Raw genomic sequence first — 25,995 nt, 5'->3', positions numbered from 1 at the left:
TAGAGACTTTAAAATAGGTGGCTCAGCTGTCATTTCTATTATGTAGACTAGCTGAGGAAGCGAAGGCCCGAGGGAGTGGCGAGCATCAAAACTGGAAGAGCTGATACATCTAAAGATGTGACTGGCAGCCGGGGCGAGCACTGGGCACCTGCTGCTCACGTCTGTTCCACAGAAACTAGGATGAATGGATCTGCGACACTACAGATGGCATTTGTTGGTTGTCTGGGTTGGTCCCAGAGAATCTGACCACTTCTCTAGAAAGACTCCCCTCTCCCTGCCCTGATTTGTTCTAACCCCACTCTTTCTGCTACAGTGTCCCCAGCTAGACTGGAGGATTTGTGGGATGAGAGCGAACCGAAAGGGGCTCCCTAAGACTCTTTGACTCTGCCATCCAGCAGGCCCTCAAGGAGACAGGGTGAACTCTGACTCACCAACACTGCACCATACACAGGAAGAAAGTTAGATGGGGAATGGTTCCCCTTTTGGAGGAATGAGCAAGCTCATGACTTCCTCCCCTACTGTGGGTACCAAGGGACTTCAGTGACCTCTGGACAGAACATGGGGGGTCACAGCCAATAAAAATAGCAGGAGGTCAGAGCCACAGGGGAGGCTGGGCAGGAAAGGATTCCATTCTGGGATCCCATCTCTTTTTCTCCTCCCGTAAACTCATGGTTTGGGAACAAAGGGAGTGCAGTCGGGGCAGGGAAGCCTTTCTAACAGAAAGGCTTTTCAATCTGAGTCTTGTGCCAGTTAAATCAGACTTGGGTCTGGAGAGGAAGCTGGGTGGTAAGGAGTCCTTGCTGCTTTTTACCAGGACTGGAGTTGAGTTTTGTTTTGTTTATTTTCTGTTGCTGTGATACACACCAGGACCAAAAACAGCTTGGAGAGGCACGGATTTATTTGGCTTACACATGCTGATTATAGTCCATTACTGAAGGGTGTCAAGGCAGAACTCAACCATGAGCAGATACAGGAACTGCACTAGAAATCTGCTTACTGGAATGCATCCTCTCGCTGGTTCAGCTATGGTTCATACGGCCTGGGCCACCTGCCTAGGGGTGGCACTGTCAATCATGGACTGGGCCCGCCTACATCAATTAACAAATAAAAAATGCCTCACAGACACGACCACAGACCAACTTGATCTAAAACATTTCTCAACTGGGTGTCTCTAGGTTTGTGTCAGGTTGAAGACCAAAAACCATAAGAGATTTCCAGGTCTCACATCTGGCAGCTCACAACAACCTGGAAGTCTAGTTCCAAGAGGCCTGACACCTTCTGTGGCCACTCGGGGAAACTGCATACACACAGTGCACATACACATACACATAACAGAAAATAAATCTTTAGAAAAATAAAATTAGACTCTGACTTTGCTTGTAGGAGGAGACTCTGAATATTCAACAAGCCCCTAAGAAGTGAATGTTGAGTCAGCTCTGTCCCACAGGCAAAGTGTCAGTCCTGAGGTTCTGTTCAGTTTTTGCCCAGATCTTCAAAACTATCATTATTTTCCCCTTAGCAAGGCATCTGCAGTGTCCTTTGTCAAATGTAGTCCAATGAATGTCTGGTCGAGTTCTCTTCCACTGGGCAGAGCCCAGGCTGCCCTGGTCTCTCCACACAGTTTTTCTCTTTCAGGGCAACATTTGCCTGGTTCATGAAGTCTTTAAGTCTCCTGCTCCCTCTTCAGGGAGTGAGTCTGAGTGCAAAGTCACCTGAATGGGGAAAGGGAATGTGGCTTCTCCCACAGGCATGAGGGAGCAGCTCTTACCCCGGGAAGCTGGGCATAGTGGCCACACCTGTCTACCTCTCAAAGCTACGGATCCACAGAAATGGACTGTGAGGAAGGAAAGGAGAGAGAGAGAGAAGTGGTGGGTGAGAAACTGATGTCTTTCTTTTTGTGGTGCTAGGAGTTGGGTCCAGGGTCTTGCACATGCTAGGCAAATGATCTACCACCGAGACAGTCTCACAATGTAGCCCAGGCTATCCTGATCCTCCTGCCTTTGCCTCCTGGGTGCTAGGATTACAGATCTGCTGTAACCTACCACTGACATCCTGCTGTTTGTCTACTCCTGATCTGAGGCTCCCTGCCATTCCCAGAATCCTCATCAGAAACCTGGCTGAACTGGCTAGAGCAAGACTTCCTCGTGATCACAAAAGCCCTTCTCCACAAAGAAGAGACACTGTTTCCTGTGCATCCACCCCACACTGGCGACAGGACCTGGCCCTGGATCTTTTCACACTCTTGTCCCCACAGGAATGGCACAGTTACCTCCTGCTCCCATCTCCCTTTGCAGAACCCTCACTACACACCACTCCTGTCAAGAGCTTTCCCTAGGTCACCTTGCTTCTCTGTAACCCCCGTGTCTCTTTTCCTCAGGAAGGATAGACCCAGGCCCCATTTTCAGCAATCTTAGGTCCTGGCAAGTCCTTCATCCTACCAGCTCAAGGTCTTCTTTGAAGACACATTAGTAGGGACCAAGAGGTGACCCAGAAAGCTTCAAAGAGCTTTCCACACTCAATTCTCATTTACACATGTGTGCCAGTGACACCTGTGCACACTTGTGAACCACTGTTCACTTAGGACAAGAGGAAGCTAAGGCACTGGCTCCAGCCTCCTTCATCATCACTTTAGAGCTGGGCCAATATTTTGAGTGCAATCCTTGCTCCTGCTCCTCTGGTTTTCCCAAAAAGGCCCAGAGAGGTCTGAATGTTTTCATGAATGGACATTCAGGGCCTTCATGTAAGGCCTGACCTCCTTCACTCTCCTCTGAGAACAGGATGTGTCAGAGGGCCTCACAGACAGCCTGGATGCACCCCTGGGACAACAGCTGAGGCCTTGCCCCAAGGGCATTCAGGGGACACTGTCACTCCCACAGTCTCCTTTGCCCACTTGGCTCTGGGCCTTGGAAACAGTCTTGCTAAGCCACCCCAGACTCTGTGGTCCACAGTAAATCATTTACATACTGGCCAGTTGGCTGACGCACTGCAGGATACGAGAGGGGGAAACGGAATGCAATAACCCAGATTTAACCACACCAGAAAAGCACTCAGAGAACTTCAAGGGGCCATGGGAAGGAAGGCTGGTCTCTACACAGCTCTCCTGACTTGACAGGATCACTATGGGAAGGGACAGTAAATGACAACAGCCTCAGAAAAGTCTACATGGCACAGAGAATATGACTTTATTTTCCAAGTTGTGTAGTCCCCTTTCTAGTCACATTTTCTAGCCAAAGATTCCACTAATTTAAAACATTTGGTGGGAAAATAATGTTGGGACATTGCTCTTAAGGGGGAAAATCTGCCTGGTTTGAATTCAACTCTAATATACAGAGACGCATATGAGCTTATGTCACATGACAGGATAAGGACAAATGGGCTAATTACCATCTTATCTGAAGATATATTTACTTGGCATAGGAGCAGGAGCCATTATTTTACAGAAATAATGATCCAGATATATAGTAATGACAGCAAGCCATGGGAGCCAGGGCATGGAATGGCAGAGAACAACAACAACAACAAAAACAAACCTGACTCCCCTCCCCTAGCAGTCATTAACTATAAATAAGGCCCAGGATTTTTATTAAACATATAGATAGAATGAGCAGGTGTCAATTATAACCAATCACTGAATGAATGCTTAGACAGTGGTCTTTATACACTTACATGTATAATGAGTGGGGAGAAAGAACGCTAGGAGAAGAGAAGTTAAAAGTTAGATGAAATATGGCTGACACCCTCCAAGGCTCAGACCCTATACAGATGTTACAGAATTTGCGTTAAGGAAGCACAGCAGCCAAACAGACCACAAAGCAGGGTACTGCTTCTTGAACATCTGATGCAATGGGTCTACCACACAATGGTCTGGTCTGGTTAGGATCAAGGCACCTATAATTAGCTTTCAAATGAGCACACTGGGGATGGCATATAGAGCCTCTCTCCAACAACTTCCCCACCCCTGGCTACCCCAGGCAAAAGAGTTGCAACATGTTTCAGGCCATCAAGTGGCTTCAGCCTCTAGGATATCCCCAGTCAACTTTATTAGAGTATTGTTTGCAAAGAAGATGGCCCTACTCACACATGACACTTACATGATTTAAAACAGTACTGCTCTTGCATCTATGCATGTATAAACACAGACAAACCCACCTCCATTTCTAAATAATCACCCATATTCTACTAGAGTGCTAGTAAAATTAGTTAGATCTGAACCTCAGAGCTCATCTGGCTCCTGGCTTCTTCCAATGTGAGTGGTTGATCCCAGTGCCTGGGGGTCCGAATGCTCAACAAATGTTGAAGGCAAAGGAATGGAAGAAACAAACACCCCTCAAAGGACAATTGCATTGCTGCACACAGCGTCCCCTGTCCTCTGGGGAGGGCTGGCTCTCCCAGGACTCTTCTACGCCCCTCCCCCTCTCTCCAGGTGGCCTCTGTGTGTGATGTTTTAGTACCACCTGCTCCAGCTGCCTCAGTCTCTGGGAGATACTAGTCCCTGTGCTTGGAGACCCCCAACCTGCCAGCATAATCGTATGACCACAAAACCCTCACCTCTCCCATCTCAGCTTCAGCACCTTCCCTATCCCTGTACTACACAGACAGCCTCTGCAGCCTGCGGGTCAGCTGCTCCCTCTTAGCAGTGTTTGTGCACTGTGCCCACCCACCCGTCATCACCACAGTGAGTTTTTTCTCTGTATCCCAGAAACTAGTTCTATTCCTGGCTCAGAGCGGACAATCAACAAGATTTACCAGCAAGTTCAATGACTGGCTGCCTGGACCTGTGCAGGTCAATTACAGTCAAGTTCCTTGTGACATCAACAAGGGCCTCAGGTGCCACTGTGGTACCATGAGATGATAAAGGCATTAAAAAATTCTTATTACCTAGTGACATCAAAGCTGCCACAGTGCCATTGAATACCACATCACTCACATACCCATGGTAGTGCTGGTGTAAAAAAAAAAAAAAAATCGTATTTGTAACCAGTCATAAGAAAGTCTAATATCTGTAAGTGCACAGAAGGTAAGACTTGCAACCAGAATTGTTACTGATCTATGTGTCTGCTGAACTAGACTCTTTCATCTTTAATTTACAATGAACCCTCTACCTCCCTCTCTGTATGCATGTGCACACATGCGCGCGCGCATACACACATACACACAATTTAATTTAAAACACAAAGCAGCAAGATCTGTAACTCAGTTTGGAAAATGCTTGCCTAACATGACCAAGATTCTCAGTTCAATCCCCAGTACCGCATAAACTAGACATGGTGATACATATCCATAATCTCAGTACTCTGGAAACAAAGGCCATGAGGATTAGAAGTTCAGGGCCATTGTTGGCTACACAGTGACTTTGAAGCCAGCTTAGACCACATGAACCAAACCAAACAAAAAAGGCAACCTATGGCCTGTGCATGTAGATCAGTATCAGTACTCTTTGGACACTGCCTACAAGACAAGACATCAGGTCGCCCCAGCCTGGGCAGAAAAGCCATCTTCCAAGCTTTCCTCTGTTGTGTGGCTGACCCCTCTACCTGCTCTCCAGTTTGCCCACTTAGCAGCCTGTTCTGTGAGTCCATCCCTCTCGTCTCATTGTGGTGCTCACCTTCTTAATGAACTCTGGGACAAGCTTCTGGGCTGCCAGGTGTTCTAAGGAGGAGCAGTCATCCAGTTCCAAGATGTAGCCTTCATTGTGAAGCTCGGTCTTCTGAGACCTGAAGAGAGAAACAAAGAGTGAAATTCTGCAGTCTTCTTCTACAAAAAGAATCACAGATTAATGAAGTCATCAAAATCTTTTATGAGTGCAACTGACAAAACAGCATGGCTGAAAAATAATTTATGGCAAATAACTAGACATGCACACACACATGCTCACATGTGCTCACACACATACATATATATGTATGTACATGTGTCCATATGTATGTATGTATCTCCATGCCACTGAAAGATCTCCAAGCAGGTTGAATGTTCTCAGCACTTGGGAGGCTAACCCAGGAGGATTGGACTTTGCAGCCAACTTGGGATCTCGAAGAAAGGACAGAGAGAGAGTGACAAGGGAGAAAGGAGGGAGAGGAAGGATGAAGGGGATAAGGAGGAGACAGGAACAGAAAGGTTCAACTGTCTCTGAATAAGATGTGCAGAATGATAGGTACAGACAACGTGGCTAATATGGGTGACAATACAAAGCCGTGTGGGTGAAGGGAGCTCGAGGATAACATACTTCCATTGGTCTCCATCTACTAGAAAAAGAGTTAGCAAGAGACACACACCCAATCACAGCAGTGGTCTCTGGATAGAGAGGCCTCTGGGGGACAGGGACTTTGGGGCAGCAGTGTGAGGGTGAATAAAATGGACTTTAGCTGTAATTCGGAAGTTTTCATTTTTTTAACAAAGAAAATAATTTTCATGTATCACTTAGAAAATTAATTTGTAAGGGCCTTTAAAGGGCTCAACCCAACAGAGGAGAAGCTGGAAAAAGTTTATGAACATGAAAGATAAAGCAAAGACAGTTTGTGTTGGGCCAGTGAGATGGCTCAGAGGGAAAATCATTTGCTGCCATGCCTGATGGCCTGAGTTCAATCCCTGAGACAGACATGGCAGAACGGGGAAACAGACTCCCACAAGTTGTCTTCTGACTTCCACATCTGTGTACACACATACACATCCATACACACACACACACACACACACACACACACACACACACACACACAGTAAAAATTAAAGGAAAGACTAAGAGGAAACTATTAGCAGTCTAGAGAAACAGAGTGTAAGGACGGGTGGTCAGACACACAAGCCTGGGGTCTTGGCATGACTATAGAGGCTTGCTAGCATGCCTGGTTCACCTCACCCACTGATGACTGAGTTGTTTGCTCCACCATACAGACCCACCCTGACACTGTACACAGCTGGGCCATCAGGGGAAGCATGAGCAAATGGCCACCAGAGACAGACTCCACTCATTTGAAGTCATCTCTCTGAAGACTTCTGTGAAGCAACAGTGTTGGCCTGGGGAACCCCTGGGAGCTGCATGTTGTCAGACATGGAAGGAGTTTCCTAGGTCCAGTAGGCCTGAGGTAACATGAGGTACAATGAAGGATCGATACAGGATGTTATCTACCTTAGGTGGCTCGCCACAGGGCGTCTACCACATGCCCAGACGCTTTGTACTAGCTGGGGAGTGAGTTGACTTTCCTGGGCATGATGAAGCTGCTCTACCAGAGGCTACCCTTTGAGCACACACACACCAAATACCACACACATTTACACTATCACATCCCATATATACACACACTTACATACACTTCTCACACACACATCACACACAGCACATACTAAACATACTATCACATACCATATACACACTCACTCACATACACACTCACACAACACATATCACACATACACTGCAAACAATATAGTAATATGAATGTCTATTTGTTATGATAGTTTAAAAATGAATCTCTAAGTTTTCCACATACTGTGAAAAGCAATTTATGATTCTATCAACCATCTGGGTATGATTTACATAAAATTTAAAGGAGAAAAAAATTAAAGAGGAATTGGTGTTCCCCAGGTGTGAGACTGTGGTTCATTAAGCAAACGTCAACTGGTTATTTTTACTTTACTGTTTCCTGTAGCATATCCTTCTGAGGTAGTACAATGTTTGAGACATAAAAGAATAAGCTGACTTCAATCTAGTCCATCTGGAATAAACTAATTCTCACAATTAACTGGCTCAGAAGCCAGCCATTTTGTTTCAATGCCTGGTCAGAGATTGAGCCTTGTTCTTACTTCTTCCCCTGAAAAACTGAGACAGAAGACTCCAGATCATTGAATGAGATTTGGTCATGATATACTAATGTGACATCTCTAATAGAAAAGACCAAGATGGAGAAGAGGGCCCTAATAAATAGTTATTCCTTAAAGAGCTTGTCATACATGCCTGAAGAATGGCCCTGATCTCCTATTCTAAATAAACCCTTGTAAAAAAACCCAGGCCTGGCAGGATTATAATCCTAGCACCAGGGGCAGAGACAGGTGAATCCCTGGGAATCCCTGGCCAGCCATCCTGCCTGACCTAACCATTGAACCCCAGGTCCCAGTGAGAGACCTATGCCCCAATGTTGATCTCATGAGTGTATGGGTGTGTGTGCGCACGCATGCGGGCATGCTGCTGTGAGCCACCAAATGTCTCATAACCCATCGGGGAGCACTAAAACCATTTCCGTCCCCAAGAAAGAAATCACGGGAACCCCCTTTCAGGGACGGCATCTTAGAGGACTGGCTTAGGTCCAGTAAGGCCACCTAGTGAGCACAGCATCAGGTAACAGCAGATGTGCTGTGACCCTGGGAACTAGAGACCGGCTCTGACCACCTAGTGATTCATAGTGTAAGGGAACCTGCAGTCATCTGCTAAGGAAGAAGCAGTGACCAGAGTCTCCTGGCTGAGTGGCCACTTACCACCCTCCTGTGGGTAAGGGAAAGGCCATGTCATTGTGTGGTCTCAGAAAGGGACATGGGAACACCAACTTCCCCTAGCCTTTAGCTTAGATGACATTACTTCTAGAATAGAATGGAGGTGTGGATTTAAACAAAAGAAAGACAGAGAGGGTCACAATGTGACCCTTCTAGGGACATGGGACTGACTAGCAGAAATAACCTCCCAAATTGTCTTGTTTGTACATAACAGCACATACATCAAAGCTGGGAGAATATTGGGGCACATGATGGCATGCCTTTAGCATACAGGGGCTACTATGACATACCTTTTGTCATCCTGGGGCACACTATGACATGCCTTGGTCATCCTGGGGCACACTATGACAATGACATGCCTTTAGCATCCTCCAGCCCAAGCTTCACCAATGGTCTTGTAGCTCAGAAGCTGATGGACCTAGAGCTAGCCAGAAAGGTGTCACATCCACCATAAGCCTTGTGACAGTTTCCACAAACTTCAGAGGCTTCAGTTGCTTTCATGGTAGGTAGGACAATGGTGAGTAACCGTCCATTAGAGAACCCGTGGAGACAGGATAATACAGACACCATGATATAGAGCAAACAGACCCTCAACTATAAAAGCACAGAGGAAGTCTCTGAAGGGCACCAAACACAGATGTGACATGGCTTGATCATTTTAAAAGGATCCTTCCCTTCCAGCTTCAGGGGCAGCTAGGAGACTGCCTCCATGGTCCAGACAACAGATGCTAGCATCCAAGTGGGATGGTTATGGTGAGAAGGGGATGGGTTCTGTTCTCAAGGTAGAATCTTAATGATATCCAAGGGACAGGTCGTGGGATGCAAAAGGAAGAAAGTAGATGAGATGATTCCAAGCATTTTTGTCTTTGAAGTCAGGGGAATGGATGAAATTGCCACAATCATGATGGGGAATAGTTAGGTTGGCACAGGTTTGACAGGGCAAGAAAAGATTGAGAATTCAGTTTCATCTATGTTAAACGTGACATATCCAGCTGAAAACTGTGTAGAAATGTCTACTACCCAGTTGAAAATATATTCAAATTTGAAGTGGGGCTATAATTCAGTTGGTACACTGCTCGCCTAGCATTTTTTAAAGCCCTAGGTTTAATCTCCACTGCTGCATGACCAGGCATGATACACCTGAAATCCCAGTACTCAGAAGGTGTTCAAGGCCATACTCAACTATATGACATGCTTAAGGGCAGGGAGAGAGGGAGAGGGAGGGATGGAGGGAGAGGGAAGGAGGGAGGGAGGGAGGGAGGGAGGAGGGAGGGAGGGAGGGAGGGAGGGAGAGAGGGACAATACACATAAACACTATCAAGTCAGGTGGCTGGAGACATACTCCAGAGATCATCAGTGTCCACTGGGTATTTAAAGCCTGGGATCAGCTGAGATCTTCACAAAGTCTCATGACTCTTTACTGAAGAACTCAGAGAAGCAGGGAAGCCACAGCAGTAATTCTATAACACAGCTATCTGAGGAGACTTGTTTCTGGAAGTCAATTAAGGAAGCCTGTCACTGAGGATGGTAGAAGCTGCCCTGTGGATTGCTTGCATGGACAAGCTCATCACCCTCTCCCTAATTTGCATATTCTTTTGAAGCCCCAAGAGGGAGCCATCCTAGGAAACAAGTCTGAAGTCTGTCAAGTTACTCTGCCATCGTGGTTCAGAATACCTGGGGTCCTCTGTGTAGCAACCCTGGAGAAATTTAAAGGAGCTCTCTGGTCTCCCACTGCATCGGCCTCTCGTGTCTGTGGCACTGGAGACGGGAGGGTGTCTAATCTCAACCATTCCAAAGGAGTCACCACAGCCTGGGAATGAGCCCCTCTAAGCCATGTCTAAGTAAATGCACATGTCTAGGTAAATCCTGTTTCCACATGTTGCATTAAACATTTGAAGTGATTTCAGGCAAAATAGTGAATCCCTGAATTCTTCCTGCAAAGTAAGAGTAACTTGTGAGCTGAGCTCATCTAGGTCTTTGGGGCATATCTAATTTAAAGCTACTTTAAAAAAATCTTTAAAAATTATCAACTATTCCTTTAAATAAAAGGCATGACAGAAAGTTATGATATAATGACTTTTAAGGAATAAACATGTAGCAGATCTCACTTTGTTATCTAAGTCACAGATGTCATAACCTAAGTCATTTCAAGTTTCAAAGGTTCCCCTTTCCTAAGTCAGGAGGTAGAGCTTAAATTTCAGTCATAAAAAAAAAAAAAAAGAAAGAGATGGCTTTGCTCACCAGCAGGGCCACTTTTGGTCCTTTTAGAAGTAATTGTAAGTAGCAGAGACAAAAACTAACTCAGATTGGGGCATTTCTCCAGCCAGATAAAAAGCTACTAAATGTCAGTTGTCAAAAAAAAAATTATTTACCTCTGGGAAACAGGAAGAAAGGTTAAGACTCATCCAACCAAGCCAATCTTTTTTTCCCCTCCTCCAAAGCAACACCGGGTTCATTTTGAATGGCCAGAATGGCTATTTTTGTCTTAAAGAAACAGTAGAGAAAGGAATGAGCCAGCTGTAGGACTGGATGCTGGTTGCCCTTTGTCCACTTGACATAACTAGGACCATCTGAAAGGAGGGAGTCTCACTGAGAAATGCCTTCATCAGACTGGCCTATAGGCAGCTCAGCCGAGGTATTGTCTTGACTAATGATTGATGTGGGAGGGCCCAGCCCACTGTGGCAGTGTCACCTGTGGGTTTGTGGGCAGGCTGAGTAAGCAACTGAGAACAAGCCACATGTGGTTGGTAGCACCAAGTCAGGTACTCCCCTTAAGAAAAGTAGAGTCTAAGGGTGGAGGGAAGGCACAGCACTTGTGAGCATTCCCTGCTCCTGCAGAAGACCTGGGTTCGGTTCTCAGCACCCACATCTGCAGGCTCACAACTGCCAGGAACTTCAGCTCCAGGGGGTCCGCTGCACCTGCACACACAGGCACAAACAAGCACAGGCAGGCTCATGCTCACAGAAGTGTGTGGGACTTAGTTCTACTTCCTAGGATCAGGAGGCAGTTCTTAGATCAAGAAGCAGGTGAGTGGAGTCCTTGAGGTGTCATGGAAATTGGCCACAGGGTCATAGACAATGGAGATTAGTGACATTCTGGCTAGAATACAAGGACCTGGGAACAAGACCGAGATACAAGTCAGTATGGCAAAGCTCCAGGAACACGGAGGCACTTGTTACTCAGCTGGTGGGTAATCAGAACCTAGCAGATGCATGATTAGAACGAGCCTGAGGGAAGTTGTCTCTTGGGTGGGTAAAGAAATGGAGTAAGGAACGAGGCTGCAAAGAAACAGTGGAGCGTGCCTTCACCCTGACAGGACGTTCAAGATAGCATTAGAAGATTAAGCTGGTGGACCAGCGTGTGCTGTAGGAAGAATGGTAAGACTTTCAAGGAGAGAGTGGTTAGTGAGAGAAATTTTAGGCATATCCTGGTCCTGTATTCAGTGAATTGTGGGAGAAGAATAAACCATGATATTTTTTATAATGCTTCTAGAACAATCAGAAAAAAGGGACTTTCTATGATTTGTATATCTTTGTAAAACAAACAAATCTACAACAATGAAACGAGAATGCCTGAGTTCAAAGCTTCCCATAACACTGAAGGTTTAGAAATGCCTGAGAGGGAAAAAAAAATGGCAAAAAGGAGAAACCCCTGCGGGTCTTTACTGAATACAATTTCTACAATACAGAGCACCAGGGGAGCTCAGGAAGAGAAGGGGAGAATGAGCCAGCCAGGCCACTGCCTGCTCTGATTGCCCTACCTCTGTCACCACCTTTGTCAAAAAGGGTTTGGTATCTACAGGAACATTCTGGAAATGATGACACTGTCACCACACACTCTTTGTGCTGCCAAGTAGGTGCCTATTACAGACGAACATCAACATACTACAAGGTTACTTACTTTAGAGAAAATCTGGCTTCATCCTGCCTCAGCGCTTACAGTGAGTGCTGGCTCTCTGCCACATAAACCACCCCACATCTAACCCGAGGCCTTTGCTGTTTGCCTTGAAAGGCCAACCATAAATGAAGAGCCTTTCTCTCAGTGCTCTGGGCTACAGGAAGAAGGGGAAAAGCCAGAGGAAGAGCCATGCTCTCTTGAACTCCTGCAGACTCTAATGACACACACACACACACACACACACACACACACACACACACACACACACACACACACCATAGAGCTAATATTCATAATAATGAATAATTAACTTTTTAAAATCAGGAACAGAACACTGAGTAAAATCAAACATTAAGAACAATGCCCACATCTACACACAGAAATAGCAAGGACAGCGACCCATAAATGGTTCTCCAGAATTTTATGGGCCACAGTCAGCTGAGGGGCAGGAAGTCTCGGTTTAGAGGTTATAAGTTCAAACTGCTTTTTCTGCTTTTCTACTTTTGCACCCTGCCTGACTGCCTGGGATGGGGCACAGGGTTGCCATGCTCTACATCCACAGCAGAGGATGTCTGAGGTCACTACAAATCTGTGTCCAGCACAGCTCAACAGAGTACATTTCCCTTTTAAAACTCCATCAGCTCCAGGGCTGGTGAGATGTTCAGGTGTTAAGAGACCTGCTGCTCTCACAGAGGACCTGGGTTCTGAGTCCCAGCACCATGTTATAGACACCAAGGACCCTGAATATAAATGCACTGTACATACACACATGTAGGTATAACACTCATACACATAAAATAAAGATAAATTTTTTAATTAACCTTAACCAACTTTGATTCAAATGTGTGCTTGTCAGGAAGACACAGCTTGGCTCTGTCCTTAACTGGAATGTAGCCAGAGCCCATCTGGAATCTACTAAGATGCAGATTCTGAACCTACATCAGGGCAGAGGACCTCAAATTTCTCAGGCGCTCCCAGGATGCTTCCACTGCTGGTCCATGGCCCACACTCTGAGTAACCAACCTCTTCCTCGGTAACCATGAGCCTGGGTTCATTTTCTCTATATGACTTTAACCACACCTCCCTTTAAGGCAAAGCTTGTGTGACTATACTATGCCTCACATATGCCATGAGGCATACACACCAGTCGTTAGAACAGAGGATGAGAAACAACTCCCAGATGACCACCATAAGTCTGTGTTACTAAGAGCTGGCATCTCAAGACAGAAATGTCCACTTGAAATGAGGCTCCCTGTCAAATATAATGGATGTCTGTGTGTGTTTCAAAGTCATTTTGGTAATTCCAAGTTTCTTCAAATTAGTTCTCAAAGGTATGGCATTTCAGCCTTACTCTTCTGAACAGCAGAGCGGAGGCAGCCATGTATAGTGTGTTTGGGGATGGATGAGGAGAACAGCACTGTATCCTCAGCCAGCAATCACCGCACAGGGTTTCTAAAGCTGTCTCTAAGTTTTATACCTTTGTCTGACATTTTTTACATATTATTATTGTACTTGGTTCATTTTAACCCCTATTCTTTCCTTCCCCATCTATTTCCCCTTTCCTCCTGGTCCCTTTAATGACACACACACACGAGGCCAACACACATAGAAGTACATATATGTATATACACACATTCTGTACATAGGAGAACACATGAAGGGGCTGGACTGATGGCTCAGTGGTTAAGCATGTGTACTGCTGTTGTGGAGGATCCAAGTTCAGCTCCCAGTATCTACATCAAATAGTTTACAACTGCCTGTAACTCCAGCTCCAGGGACTCTAACAACTATCCAATGCTGGTGCAGGTGCAGATGCCCACACCTATGCACTCATGCACAAATACAGACACACGCAGGTGCCCAAACCTATGCACCCATGCACAAATACAGACACACACAGGTGCCCACACCTATGTACCAATGCACAAATACAGACACACACAGGTGCCCACACCTATGCACTCATGCACAAATACAGACACACACAGGTGCCCTCACCTATGCATCCATGCACAAATACAGACACACGCAGGTGCCCACACCTATGCACCCATGCACAAATACAGACACACACAGGTGCCCACACCTATGCACTCATGCACAAATAGACACACGCAGGTGCCCTCACCTATGCATCCATGCACAAATACAGACACATGCAGGTGCCCACACCTATGCACCCATGCACAAATACAGACACACACAGGTGCCCACACCTATGTACCAATGCACAAATACAGACACACTCAGGTGCCCACACCTATGCATCCATGCACAAATACAGACACACACAGGTGCCCACACCTATGTACCAATGCACAAATACAGACACACTCAGGTGCCCACACCTATGCATCCATATGCAAATATAAACATATGCACAATTAAACTGTTACTATTAATAATAAATTTTAATAATAAATATTTTTAAAAGAGAAAATGAGACACTTTGTTTTCCCTCCCTCATTTTGCCATAAAAGGCTGTTTTGGTTAAAATATAAATAATTCACAAATAAACTTTGATGAGATCTTAGCTCTTCTTTTCTGAACCTCGCCCCTTCCTGCTCCATACAAGATGAGCAGGTAGCCTGACATTCATGCCAAGCCAGGACTCCTACAGCCTAAATGTTACTCAAATATAAGTGACCAGTGACTTTACTTCCCTCTGAAATTTTCACTGAAGATTACTGTAACAAATGTTATCTGTTCTCCCTTTGTGTTGGCTGTGTCTCTGCCACTAACTACTGACACAGCACAGTATACAAACTTTTCAAAATGACTTCAATGTTCTAAGCAATTTATTTGTAACAATAATAGTGAACCCTGTGTTCTTCAAAACATAAGGTGAAAATTAATCTGAAATTACTATGTTAATATAATTACAGTTTCAATAGATTTTGTGGTGAACTGTAGAAAATTACTTTAGGCTTCATACAGAAAATGTGCAAAAGTGACCATGGTCCTGTAAAATACTTTTCTTATTGCCATACACACTACAAATGTATTGTAATCATTTATATGGTACAGGGGTTGCGGATATAAGTCAGTTGGTAGAGCATATGTTTAGCAAGTGTGAGGCCCTCAGTCTGATCCTCAGCAAGGGAAAAGGATAATGCAAAACCCAATAAACAAAGCAAAGAAACAAAAAAGAATCACAGAGCTAGCTAGGAAAAAGGCTTGGAGGGTATGAACACTTGCTGCTCTTTGGGAGGACATAAGCCCCAGCACTAATGTTGGGGGCTCAGAGCCAGCTGTAACCAACTCCAAGGGGTCTGATGCCCGCTTCTAGCATCCGCAAGCACCTGTACACTGTTCTCTCTCTCTCTCTCTCTCTCTCTCTCTCTCTCTCTCTCTCTCTGTCTGTCTGTCTCTCTCTCTCTCTCACACACACACTTAAGCATAAATCTCTTTTAAAAATCAGAAACAAATTAAGTCATATATGGAAAGCCTAATCACAAAAAAACATGCCATTTAATTTGGTAGCAAATTTAGGTTAGCATAATAAATGTTTTTGGCGAAGTTGGCTTCCTATAAAAGAGCAAGTCAGAGGCCTACCTCACACACTAGCTCTAACTCAGGCCTTCTCAACTGGAAGCAGTGTTTTCCACTGTCACATGTTTGGCCATGTCTGGAGGCATTTGTGACTGCTACATGTATGAGATGGGAAAGTCACCACTAGTATGTAAATGCCAAGAGTGCTCAGTGAAGCACTCTCCACATTCTTTGCCCAGGCTTCAGAAATAAAGACAGTGTGCATCATGATGCAACGTGCCAGGGCTCCATCGTCAGTAAACTGCTATTGTGATCATTGCCAAAGACAGCAAGTCATTTTAAGAAGCGTCTACAAACACATCGATGTTCTTTACCAGGCAAATGGGTTTTCCTCTCTATTAGGATCTAGGTTAATAGAAACAACAATTTTGGGGACTTAGGTAACATTGGGTTTAAGAATGAACATGCCAGCCGGGTGTTGGTGGCGCATGCCTTTAATCCCAGCACTTGGGAGGCAGAGGCAGATGATCTACAAGAGCTAGTTCCAGGACAGACTCCAAAGCAACAGAGAAACCCTGCCTCAAAACACTAAAAAAAAAAAAAAAAAAAAAAAAAAAAAAAAAATGAACATGCCAAGGACACATGTGTGTCATAAACTTCCCTCTGTAGAGATGATCTCACCTCCTCTCTAAAAAAAGGCTGCCACTGCAGAAGCCACAGAAGCACCTTACCGTCACATTTCCTTTTTGAGAGTGGAGAGAAAATAATGCACTCGTGGCCCCAGTATTATCCCCCGCAGAAAGTGACCAGATCCTGGCAGCCAGAAAAATAGAGCACCCAGAGCTCCAAAGAGTCTGTATCTGTAGTTCTGCATGCATACCAGCCTGGGGATGAGTGCACCCTTTGCTCTCATGGTCCCTCCACAGAGACAAAGGATGCTACAAACCTGGGAGGGTTCCTGTGATGCTCCAAGCCTTCCCAAAAGCTCCAGGGCCTGTGAGGCCAAAGGTGGTGTATTTCTACACCAGGAGTCTCCACCCATGCCACCTCAGTTCTGAAAAGGCATTAATAAGTGCTGCTCCACTTTTTTGGAATATAAAGTGGGAAGTTGGTAACTAGAGGAAATATTAGGGTCTTTCTGCTATAAATGGCATAAGTATGAAACCTCAGCTGAACACATAACAATGTCTTCAACCAATATTACAACAAAAACAGCCATCATGAGGACATAGTGAGAACTAATTACGATACTTAAAGCATACAGGAACACAGTGGAGGACTCCCAGACTCTCAGAAACAGGTGTTGCTTGAATACAAGTTTCTAATTTGGATTTTTAACATCTTTGTAGCTGTGCTACGTTTCAGCTCGTGGTGGATGAATAGGAAGGGAATGAAACGATGAACCTCACTAGATCATATTTATAGCATTTATGTCTATGTAAAAATGGTTTCATTTTCAACCATTTAAAGTATTATAGAAAACACTTGCACAGATTAGAGAGATAATTATTACATCAAGTTCTACAGAATTTGGAAACACTTATAATGTCCTCATGTATGTCTGAAAATTATTTCTCACCTGCATCTTACTGTATTCTTATTGGAAATGTAAAATTTAATTAGTACTGGTGCTTTCTATCCTACCACTGGTAATGGCCATCTGACTGGCAAAGAGGAGGAAAGATTCAGAGAAAAAATATCCCAGGAAGATTTAAAGTAAGACCATTTGAATCCCTAAATTTAGTACAAATAAGACATATGAATCCAAAAATCTAATGCCTAATAAAATTATCTGCAACTGAATTACCTGTTCTGTATGCACACAGTCTCCAAAATTGTGTTTCAGTGTTGTCCCCCCGACTCCCGCCTGATACTACAGAATAAATTCCCCTCCTAGAGAATACATTGTTTGAACAGTGCATGTCTGTGTAGGAGGAAGGGGCCTTATTATTTAAAAACAAACACAAATACTTCAGGGTACTGTGGTATTCATATATATTTTAACATCAACAGGAAATTCAAAGAAATGCAGTGCTCATTGCGTCTGTGTGGAAGCTACCTGCCTACTGTTTTTCTGCCATTCCAGAATACTTGTGGGGAAAGACTGGAAACCACTCGAATGCTAATTTGACAAAAATAAAAATAAGAAATATTGGGGAAGACACGGGCAATCAGAGCTCGGGGAAATGAGTCTCCACACAAACCAAGTACGTCTCTTGTATTTTCTCCACTTGGACAAAGACTGCCACTTTGGAGGAAGACAATGAAGAAGCAAGGGAAGGCATTTAGGAGTGTGGACTAGAAAAACTCTCCCCTGGAGAACATGGCTTGATGCTGGCATATTAGGGAAAGTGCAAACACAATAATTAACAAGGAATCCTGAGACTTCAACACACCAGAAAGGGTGTTGTCTCCTGAGGGAACCGGGAAATAAGAAGAATAAATTAGAATAGGTTGGGTGGCACTGAACATCTCCCGAGGGTCATAAAGGGGCAACACAGAGTTAATCAGGTTTGACACATACCTTGAGAAGCTGGGGGACCAGTGGGTACCCTTCCTATTTCTGAATCTACAATAATGAACTCCACACTGAACAGACAGCTGTTAGTTATCCTCTGTTCTGACTCAAGAATCAAGCTTCTAATCTACCTTCCTGGGTTTCTCTGCTGTCTGGGAACAAGCCTGCTGCTGCAGCTCCGCATCATACTAACACGTGTCAATCACCCGCAAGCCCGCTGTTCCCCTTTCTTCCCGTGTGTGATTCCAACAATCAGCTAGCTCCAGGCTATATCCAGCTTCAAGTGTGAACATTTTCTAGGGCACACTTTTGCAGGTGCTTTCACCCTCTGTGTATTTCCCTTAATTATGAGCCCTCTTTCTAGAAGCCCTATAATTCTCCCAAGTAATTGGTAAAAATTGGAGATGAAGAGATATGAGCCCACTTAAAGGGGACACTAGCCACTATAATTTTTAAAAGAATTTCCCTTCTAGTTCCAATATAATTCTGCACTTTTCCAATTTTGCCCTTTTCAAATGCCAAAGAAAATGTTCCTGTTATCTCGTGGGCCATAAAAAGGCAACATAATGCATTCATGCTTCACTTAAGGTCCACAAAGAGTTCCCTTCCAGTGAAGGGCATCCTTTAGATGTTTCCTTAAAAAGAGTGAAAAATAACATACAAACACTCTTGTGGCAAATCACTGTTATTCTTCATGAAACATAGGTAGGTAGGGGTGTGTGTGTATGTGTGTCCCATTAGTTCCAGTCCATACTGTGTGGCTTTGTTATCAAGATGTCCTTCCACTATTGGCAAAAATAAGCCAAGCACAGATCCATTTTTATGAACTTATGATTCTTTGGTGAGTAATTGTAGCTAAATTCTAAGGTATAACTTTAATATTGGAATCTTTTTTAAATTAATTATTATTTTTTATTTTATGTAGCTGAGTGCTTTTCTTGCATGTATGTAAGTACACTGTGAACAAGCCTGGTGCCAAAAGAGGGTGCTATATCCCCTGGAACTGGAGTTATGGATGGTTTTGAGCTGATACGGGGAATCTGGGAAGCAAACCTGGGTCTCCTAGAAGAGTAGCAAATGCTTTTAGCTGTTACTCCAGCCCCTGATGTTCTTTAAACAAAAAGATTTACTTTTCAAGTTTTATTTAAGTGTCTGCCACATGTGTGCAGGTACCACTGGACATGGGAAGAGGGTGACAGATTCCCTGGAACTGAAGTTACAGGTAGTTGTACATCACTCAGCATGGGTGTTGGGAACCTCCCTCTGGAAGAACAATAAGTGCTCTTAACCACTGGGCCATCTCACTAGCCCTGAGTGCATAGTTTTATTTGACACTAATGAAAACTATGGGGCAATGCTTGCTATCATTCAAAGTGATGAGACTCAAAGATGAGGGAAGATTCTGCAAGAAGGAAGGGAAGCAGCCAACAGATGAAACAGAGGCGTCTGAGAAATCGAAGCCACTACCTGAGAAAGAGAGAACAGGCCCACAGGAGGTACATGATCAACACACTACAGTACCACAGCACAGACACCTCCTAGGACCCAAGATGGCAGCCATAAGCATGGATTAAAGGCAACTGAACAAGAAAGATTTTCACATAAAAACCCAAAAGTGTCCAAGAGATGGTAACGACAGCCAGAGTAAGGCACCGGGTCTCTAGTTCCTCCAAGTCCGCCCTCAGGTATCGGGACCCTGGAGGCATCTGCATGGGCAAGCCTTGTCTTAGATGGAAGGAGGGACTGCCAGAGTTTCTGACTCTTCCCCAAGAGGAGAAACTGGGGGAAGGCCTACCTATATTTTCTGAGATTTGCTTTCTGGAAAATTGAGCAACACAAAGCCAAAAGAAAGGCCTATCTCAGGGTTACTTGACACAGGATGGCTAGAGTCAACTCACTCAGGAATCCGTGCTGCTTGTTAAGAACTTGGAAGGACAGCTTGCTGGTGAGGTCCACCTTAGGGTTTCTATTGCTACAACAAAACATCATGACCAAAAAGCAAGTCGGGGAGGAAAGGGTTTATTTGGTTTACACTTCCATATTATTATTTACTATTGAAGAAAGTCAGGACAGGAACTCAAACAGGGCAGGATCCTGGAGGCAGGAATTCTTGCAGAAGCCATGGCTTGCTCAACTTGCTCTCTTATAGAACTCAGGATGATCAGCCCAGATGTGGCTCCACCCACAATGGGCCGGGCCCTCCCCCATGGATGACTAAACTTCCTTATAGCAGGATCTCATGGTGGCACTTCCTCAACTGCCACCTTCCTCTCCAGTGACTCTAGCTTGTGTCAAGTCGACACAAAACCAGCCAGCATAGAGTCTGGAAAGAAAAATGTCTCAGATTCCATTATATGGCTGATTTATAATGAAATTGCTTACTATAGATCTCAGCAACCAACCACACCTTTTCAAAAGGATTGTTGGAGCAATCTGGGGAGTGAGGGCCTTGGCTGGGACAGCAGAGGGAGCAGGATCCAGTCCTTATGGATCCTGGTGGCAGCTTCATAGGAGCTTCCCTTGACCCTGTTCCAGCTCTGCTTCCTCAGCCTTCAGGCTGTCTTGGGCCAGACTCCATGCCTGGAAGGCCCTACCCACTATAAGTCTCCCTGTTCAAATCTACCCATCTCTCCAGATATAGAAAGCTCTGGGCCTCCATTTCAAAGGCTCTTCCAGTGACAGACTTTTGCTAAAGATGCAAACCAAGACCTAAGTACTCGTTTGACATCACTATAACTGTATATACAGTTCACAGCCCGTGAAAGGGACTTTTCTTAAGACCTAGGGGGGTCTCTTTAGAGTCATCTTTGTACATTAAAATTACATGCCACATTTACAATTGTTGTTACATAAAACAATGTCAATTATCTTAGTCAACAGGCAAATGGGCCTCCAAAAGGAAGAAGCGAGCTCCTGGTCCCCAGTCTTAGTTCCCACAGATGACATTCTACTGACAAGCATCTCACTACCCTAGAGAGGACTGCCCTGCAAAACCAAACCAGCTCAGGTTTAATGAGGGCTTCACTGCAGGGAAACGGTTGGTCCAATCTTGGCAGTATTGCATTTCATGGCCAAAAGGCTCCTACTCACCATGACCAGTCCCTGTGCCAGCTCAGGCCCCTACCCACCATGACCAGTCCCTGTGCCAGCTCAGGCATTACTCTAGGAAACCTGGATCCAAGTAGCTTTAACCCATCAGTAAGGAAAACCCTATCAGTACATCAAATTAGCACAAAACCAGCTCTGCTATGAACAATAAGTCAGTGTCTGGGAACCATCTACAACTGTAAAACCACCTAGAATTGAATCCACACTCATAAAACATCAGATATGACATTTTAATAACCAACTTCTCTCAGCCTTGAAGTTTTAAGATTTTTTTTTTTTGGCAATTCATTCTAAGGAAAACTGCACAGAAAACAAAAGAGTAACTCAACTACACTTAGAAGCCAGACGAAATGCAACTATATTGTGCGATAAAAACGACTAAGTGGTCTTAAGAAAGAATTAAGGAAGGGAGGCACAAAGCCTTTCCACTTATTCAAGATTACACATTCAGCTATTCATGCTGGAGTCACTTTTCCAAGGAACTGACTTTGACTGAACCCAATACACCCAATTGAAGAACACCAACACAGGTATGCAGTTTGACCTGCCATCTTGAAATGCAATGGCAGATTTTGAGAGAAAAGATTTGACAGTGTCTTGTGGATTCAAGTAAACTTGTCAAACGGCAGGGTTCAGAGGCATTGTCACTGCTGAGTGCTGCCTCTGGGGGACTCGGTAACGATTTTAGTTCATTAAGATATTCTCCAGTTACCCACATAGCACTACAGAGCATTTCCTTCCTCATGCTCAGTATTCCTATGTGTGCTCAAAAGAAGGAAGGCCTAAGGCCCAGCAAGAAGGCTCAGAAGGGAAAGGCTGCCAAGCCTGACAGCTTGAGTTTGAGTCCTGGGACCCACATGGTGGAAGGAGAGAACCAACTCCTTCAAGCTGTCTTCTGGCCTCCATGTGTGCATATTCACAGATGTGCACACAAAATATAAAGACAAAATTTAAAGACATCTAAGGATATAAGACCCAGGTTAAAATATAACTTCTCCTTCAGTAGAAGAGTGACATGGCAGATATGTCATGAGAAATTTCTCAACCAGGCAGTTGGTTCCTGGCAAGCAAATGCTATATCCAACTGAGCCCTCTACCTTCCTCCAGGTATAGTTCTTGGACCAATGTCTTAGGAAGACCTTGGGACCCTTGTTTTATTGTGCTTTGTAGGTAACCCATGTTTTACAAATCCAGAGGTTTGTGGAAACTGTACTGAGCCCATCTACTGACATCATTTTCCTAACAGCTTATATAATCATTAGCATTGTTTAGCAATAAATTACTTTGCAAATTGAGGTGTGTACATTTTAAAAAATAATGCTACTACATACTTAATAAAAATACAGTACAATGTACAAACAGCTGCTATATACACTGATAAACAAAGAAAAATTGTGGCTTGCTTTATTTGTAATGTCTGTTTGTCCTGATGGTCTAGAAATAAACAAATGACACCTAAGTTATTCTTACAGTTTTAGTAGGTACTTGTAGATGGATGGGGAAGTGGGGAAGGAGGGAGGGAGGGAGGGAGGGGGAGGGAGGGAGGGAGGGAGGGAGGGAGGGATATAAGCTTGAATTGATCTGGGGTTTTGTTTTGTTTTGTTTGTATTGTTGCATACCCCAAAATCCAGTTAGTTGCCAAAAACTTTGTGTTCACCTCTCAAAAGCTTCAGGTTTACCAAGTTTCAAGTAGTCATTCTGTGGTGTTTTTGCCAGTACACTTCATTTGGATGCAGAGAAAAGCACTAAATCTGTCAGTGTGCCCTACTTGGGAAATATTAACTAGGCACTCACTCCCTTTCCCAGAGCTAAATAATTTCACTTAACAGTATTTATGGCTGTTAGACATTGGCAGTCTTTCCTAAAAGTGTTGCTTTATCTGTTCATGTTAAAAATTAATCATGTAAGCTTTCTTCTGTTTTTCTTTCTTCAATTACCTGCTGATACAGAGCTTCAGGAGTTTTTTGTTTGCCTGCTTGCTTATTTCCGTGTTTGCAGTTGTGTGGTGAGGGGTCCCTGATGCAGAAACACACAGTTATCGCATTGGCTAGGATAGAGGAGCACCATTAAGAGAACTTCTTAGGACCCAGCCTCAGCTATCACCTCCTCCTGTCCAGCACCATTCGGGACAGAAACAGGGTGCATTGTCATTTTTTTCAGTTTTCTTTTAAAAAAAGTTCCAAAGATTCATCAGAAAGTCAGTGTTTCTCTGTACCATCTGACCCAGGAGACATAGTGTTCGATACAGCCAATGAGACAGAGGATTGGGTATCCTGGGGCAGAGAACGAACTCCAACCAAGGACCCTGGCATGCTCTCCTCTGGAAAACGCTCCCACATACCAGAATCTTGCACTTAACCCCTGCTGTCCTGGCTGACTTGTAAGGGACAACGTGGGGAAGGGGTTGCTCTTAAACAGTGGCATCTTCACCTAGCCCATCTGATTATATGATTGGGCATGTCTTGCAAATCATCTGTTATAAACTTCTCCCTGTGCCGAGTATAAAATGGGAGGCTCAGAAAATATTCCACTGACAATCCCTGACACTATACCCCTTCCCAAGGAGTACATGCAACCTGAAACATGGACTCTCCAACCAGAAACCTTGGGTCCTGACCCAGAGACAAGAGCAGCAAACCCTGACAGTGTAGGTCACAGATAAGAATTCCTCTCCACCCTTGCTACTCAAAGTGTGGTCCATGGAACAGCTGTGTCAGCATCATTTGGGACCACAGTGGAGATGCAGAATACCATGCCTGACTTCAGACATGCTGAATCAGTGTTCTTTGACAGCATCTCCAGGAGATCTGCAGACAAATTAGCCTGGAGTGCTACACCAGTGTTGAAAGAGGAAGAGGCATATCTTCATATTTGTGTCAGAACATTTGTAATATACATACTTCATCTAGGTCCTGTGCTGGCATCACCTCCTACAGCAGAAAAAACAGAGGGTACCCCTACAACTTGACCCCAGGGGCTGTCTCCTCTAAACACCAAGACTAACTGACCAGCCTCATAAACAGCTTCACTGGAGCCTTGGGCTATGCTCTATACAGCATGTAGTGAGGCAGTTTTGTTTTATTCCCTTTTAAAATGTTGTTTTCTCTGAAGGCTGATGGGTAAAGTGGGAGGAGACTGGGGAATGGAAGACCCTCCCCTAAGATCATCTAGACCTAAGATTGCAGGCATGGGAGCTGGCATCCTAGTGTGACACAGCAAAGTTGCTCCATTTGTCTCAGCTGGAACCATCTTTGATTTAACCTGAAACTGCACCCTCCTGTTTCTACCACCCCACCCACTGTGAAAAGTCCCAACTTTCCCCATCCTTTCCTTGGAAGTGACTAACCATGTTGTAGAAACTCGGGGTCAAAATGCAAGAGTGAGAAGGGAAGAAAAGGAAGGATGCAGAGGTCATGATGAAGCAGAAAGGTTGAGTTAGGTGTAGATTAGAAGAAAGGACATATGATAGGTAGGATTTTAGTTGGGAGGGTGGTAGAGGAGGAAGGGAGGGAGACGGGAACTGGGATCGTCATGCAATTCAATCTTGTTTGTAATTTAAATATAAAAAATAAAAAAACAAAAAACAAAAAATGCCCCAGCTAACTGCATGTTTTTGGCTTCTGTTAAACTTCTTGCTTGCTTTACTTCTGCCTGCAACTGCCAACCAGGGTACAGTTTTTTTTTTTTTTTTTTTTTTTTTTTTTTTTTTTTTTTTTTTTTTTTGTGTGTGTGTGTGTGTGTGTGTGTGTGTGTGTTCTTTGCCTGTAAAATGCATTCGAGGCTGCCATGTGAGAAGAGCTTCTCTCCAGGAAGTTGCTGGCAGCTTGATACAGACTCTAAATTTGGATATGGTTGTGCTGCATAGTCTCTGGGTCTCTGTAGGGAGACACCATAACCACGCCTCCTACAGGCTGGCTACAGGTGTGCTTAACCATGCCTGTCAGGGCGTGGTCAGGAGATGTTCAGGATGGCTCATGGGGGGTTCTTAAGGTGCTGGAGACACGTGGAAGCTCTCTCTCTCTCTCTCTCTGGCCTCCCTAGCTTGCTGCCTCTGGGTACACTCTGGCTCTGGCTTGCGCTTGGTAGGTATTATTTGAATAAAGATATCTTAACCTGCAAGCTCTCGTCACAGGTCTCTACTCTGCAAAACTAGGAGCAAGGCAGGGTTCCCATTTCATGAGCCAATGATGCAGACAAAATTATAGTTACCACATGTGACGCAGAATGAATGCCCAGTTAACATAAACTGTTGACATTATATGCATATCCTGTGTGTCTGTGTAAATTAAAACCACCATGGTCTCCAGAATAATTTCCTCATGTGATTATACCAGATATTGATCCACCGCCAATGGACACAAAGAAAGCAGTTAAGTGTAAGACACAGACACTGCACAGTGTCACCTTACAAACAACATAGTGACCCAGGACCATAACAAAAACAAGCTCCACCTCAGGGCCAGAGCCTGATAAGTCACTATGAAATAAAGAGAAGACC

The 25,995-nt window shown here is 44.5% G+C and overlaps 1 protein-coding gene across 1 annotated transcript in view; it reads right to left on the bottom strand.

The window, feature by feature from the left end:
- The window catches only part of Rftn1 (raftlin, lipid raft linker 1), a 170,110-nt gene that overhangs the window by 86,615 nt on the left and 57,500 nt on the right, over positions 1–25,995 (bottom strand). Inside the window, exon 3 of the mRNA XM_035451463.1 lies at positions 5,606–5,714. Coding sequence (XP_035307354.1) covers positions 5,606–5,714 — 109 coding nt within the window. The remainder of the gene's footprint in view (positions 1–5,605; positions 5,715–25,995) is intronic.

This window comes from Cricetulus griseus (assembly GCF_003668045.3).
Source record: "Cricetulus griseus strain 17A/GY chromosome 1 unlocalized genomic scaffold, alternate assembly CriGri-PICRH-1.0 chr1_0, whole genome shotgun sequence".
Lineage (NCBI taxonomy): Eukaryota > Metazoa > Chordata > Mammalia > Rodentia > Cricetidae > Cricetulus > Cricetulus griseus.
This window is presented reverse-complemented; position numbering and strand designations above follow the sequence as displayed.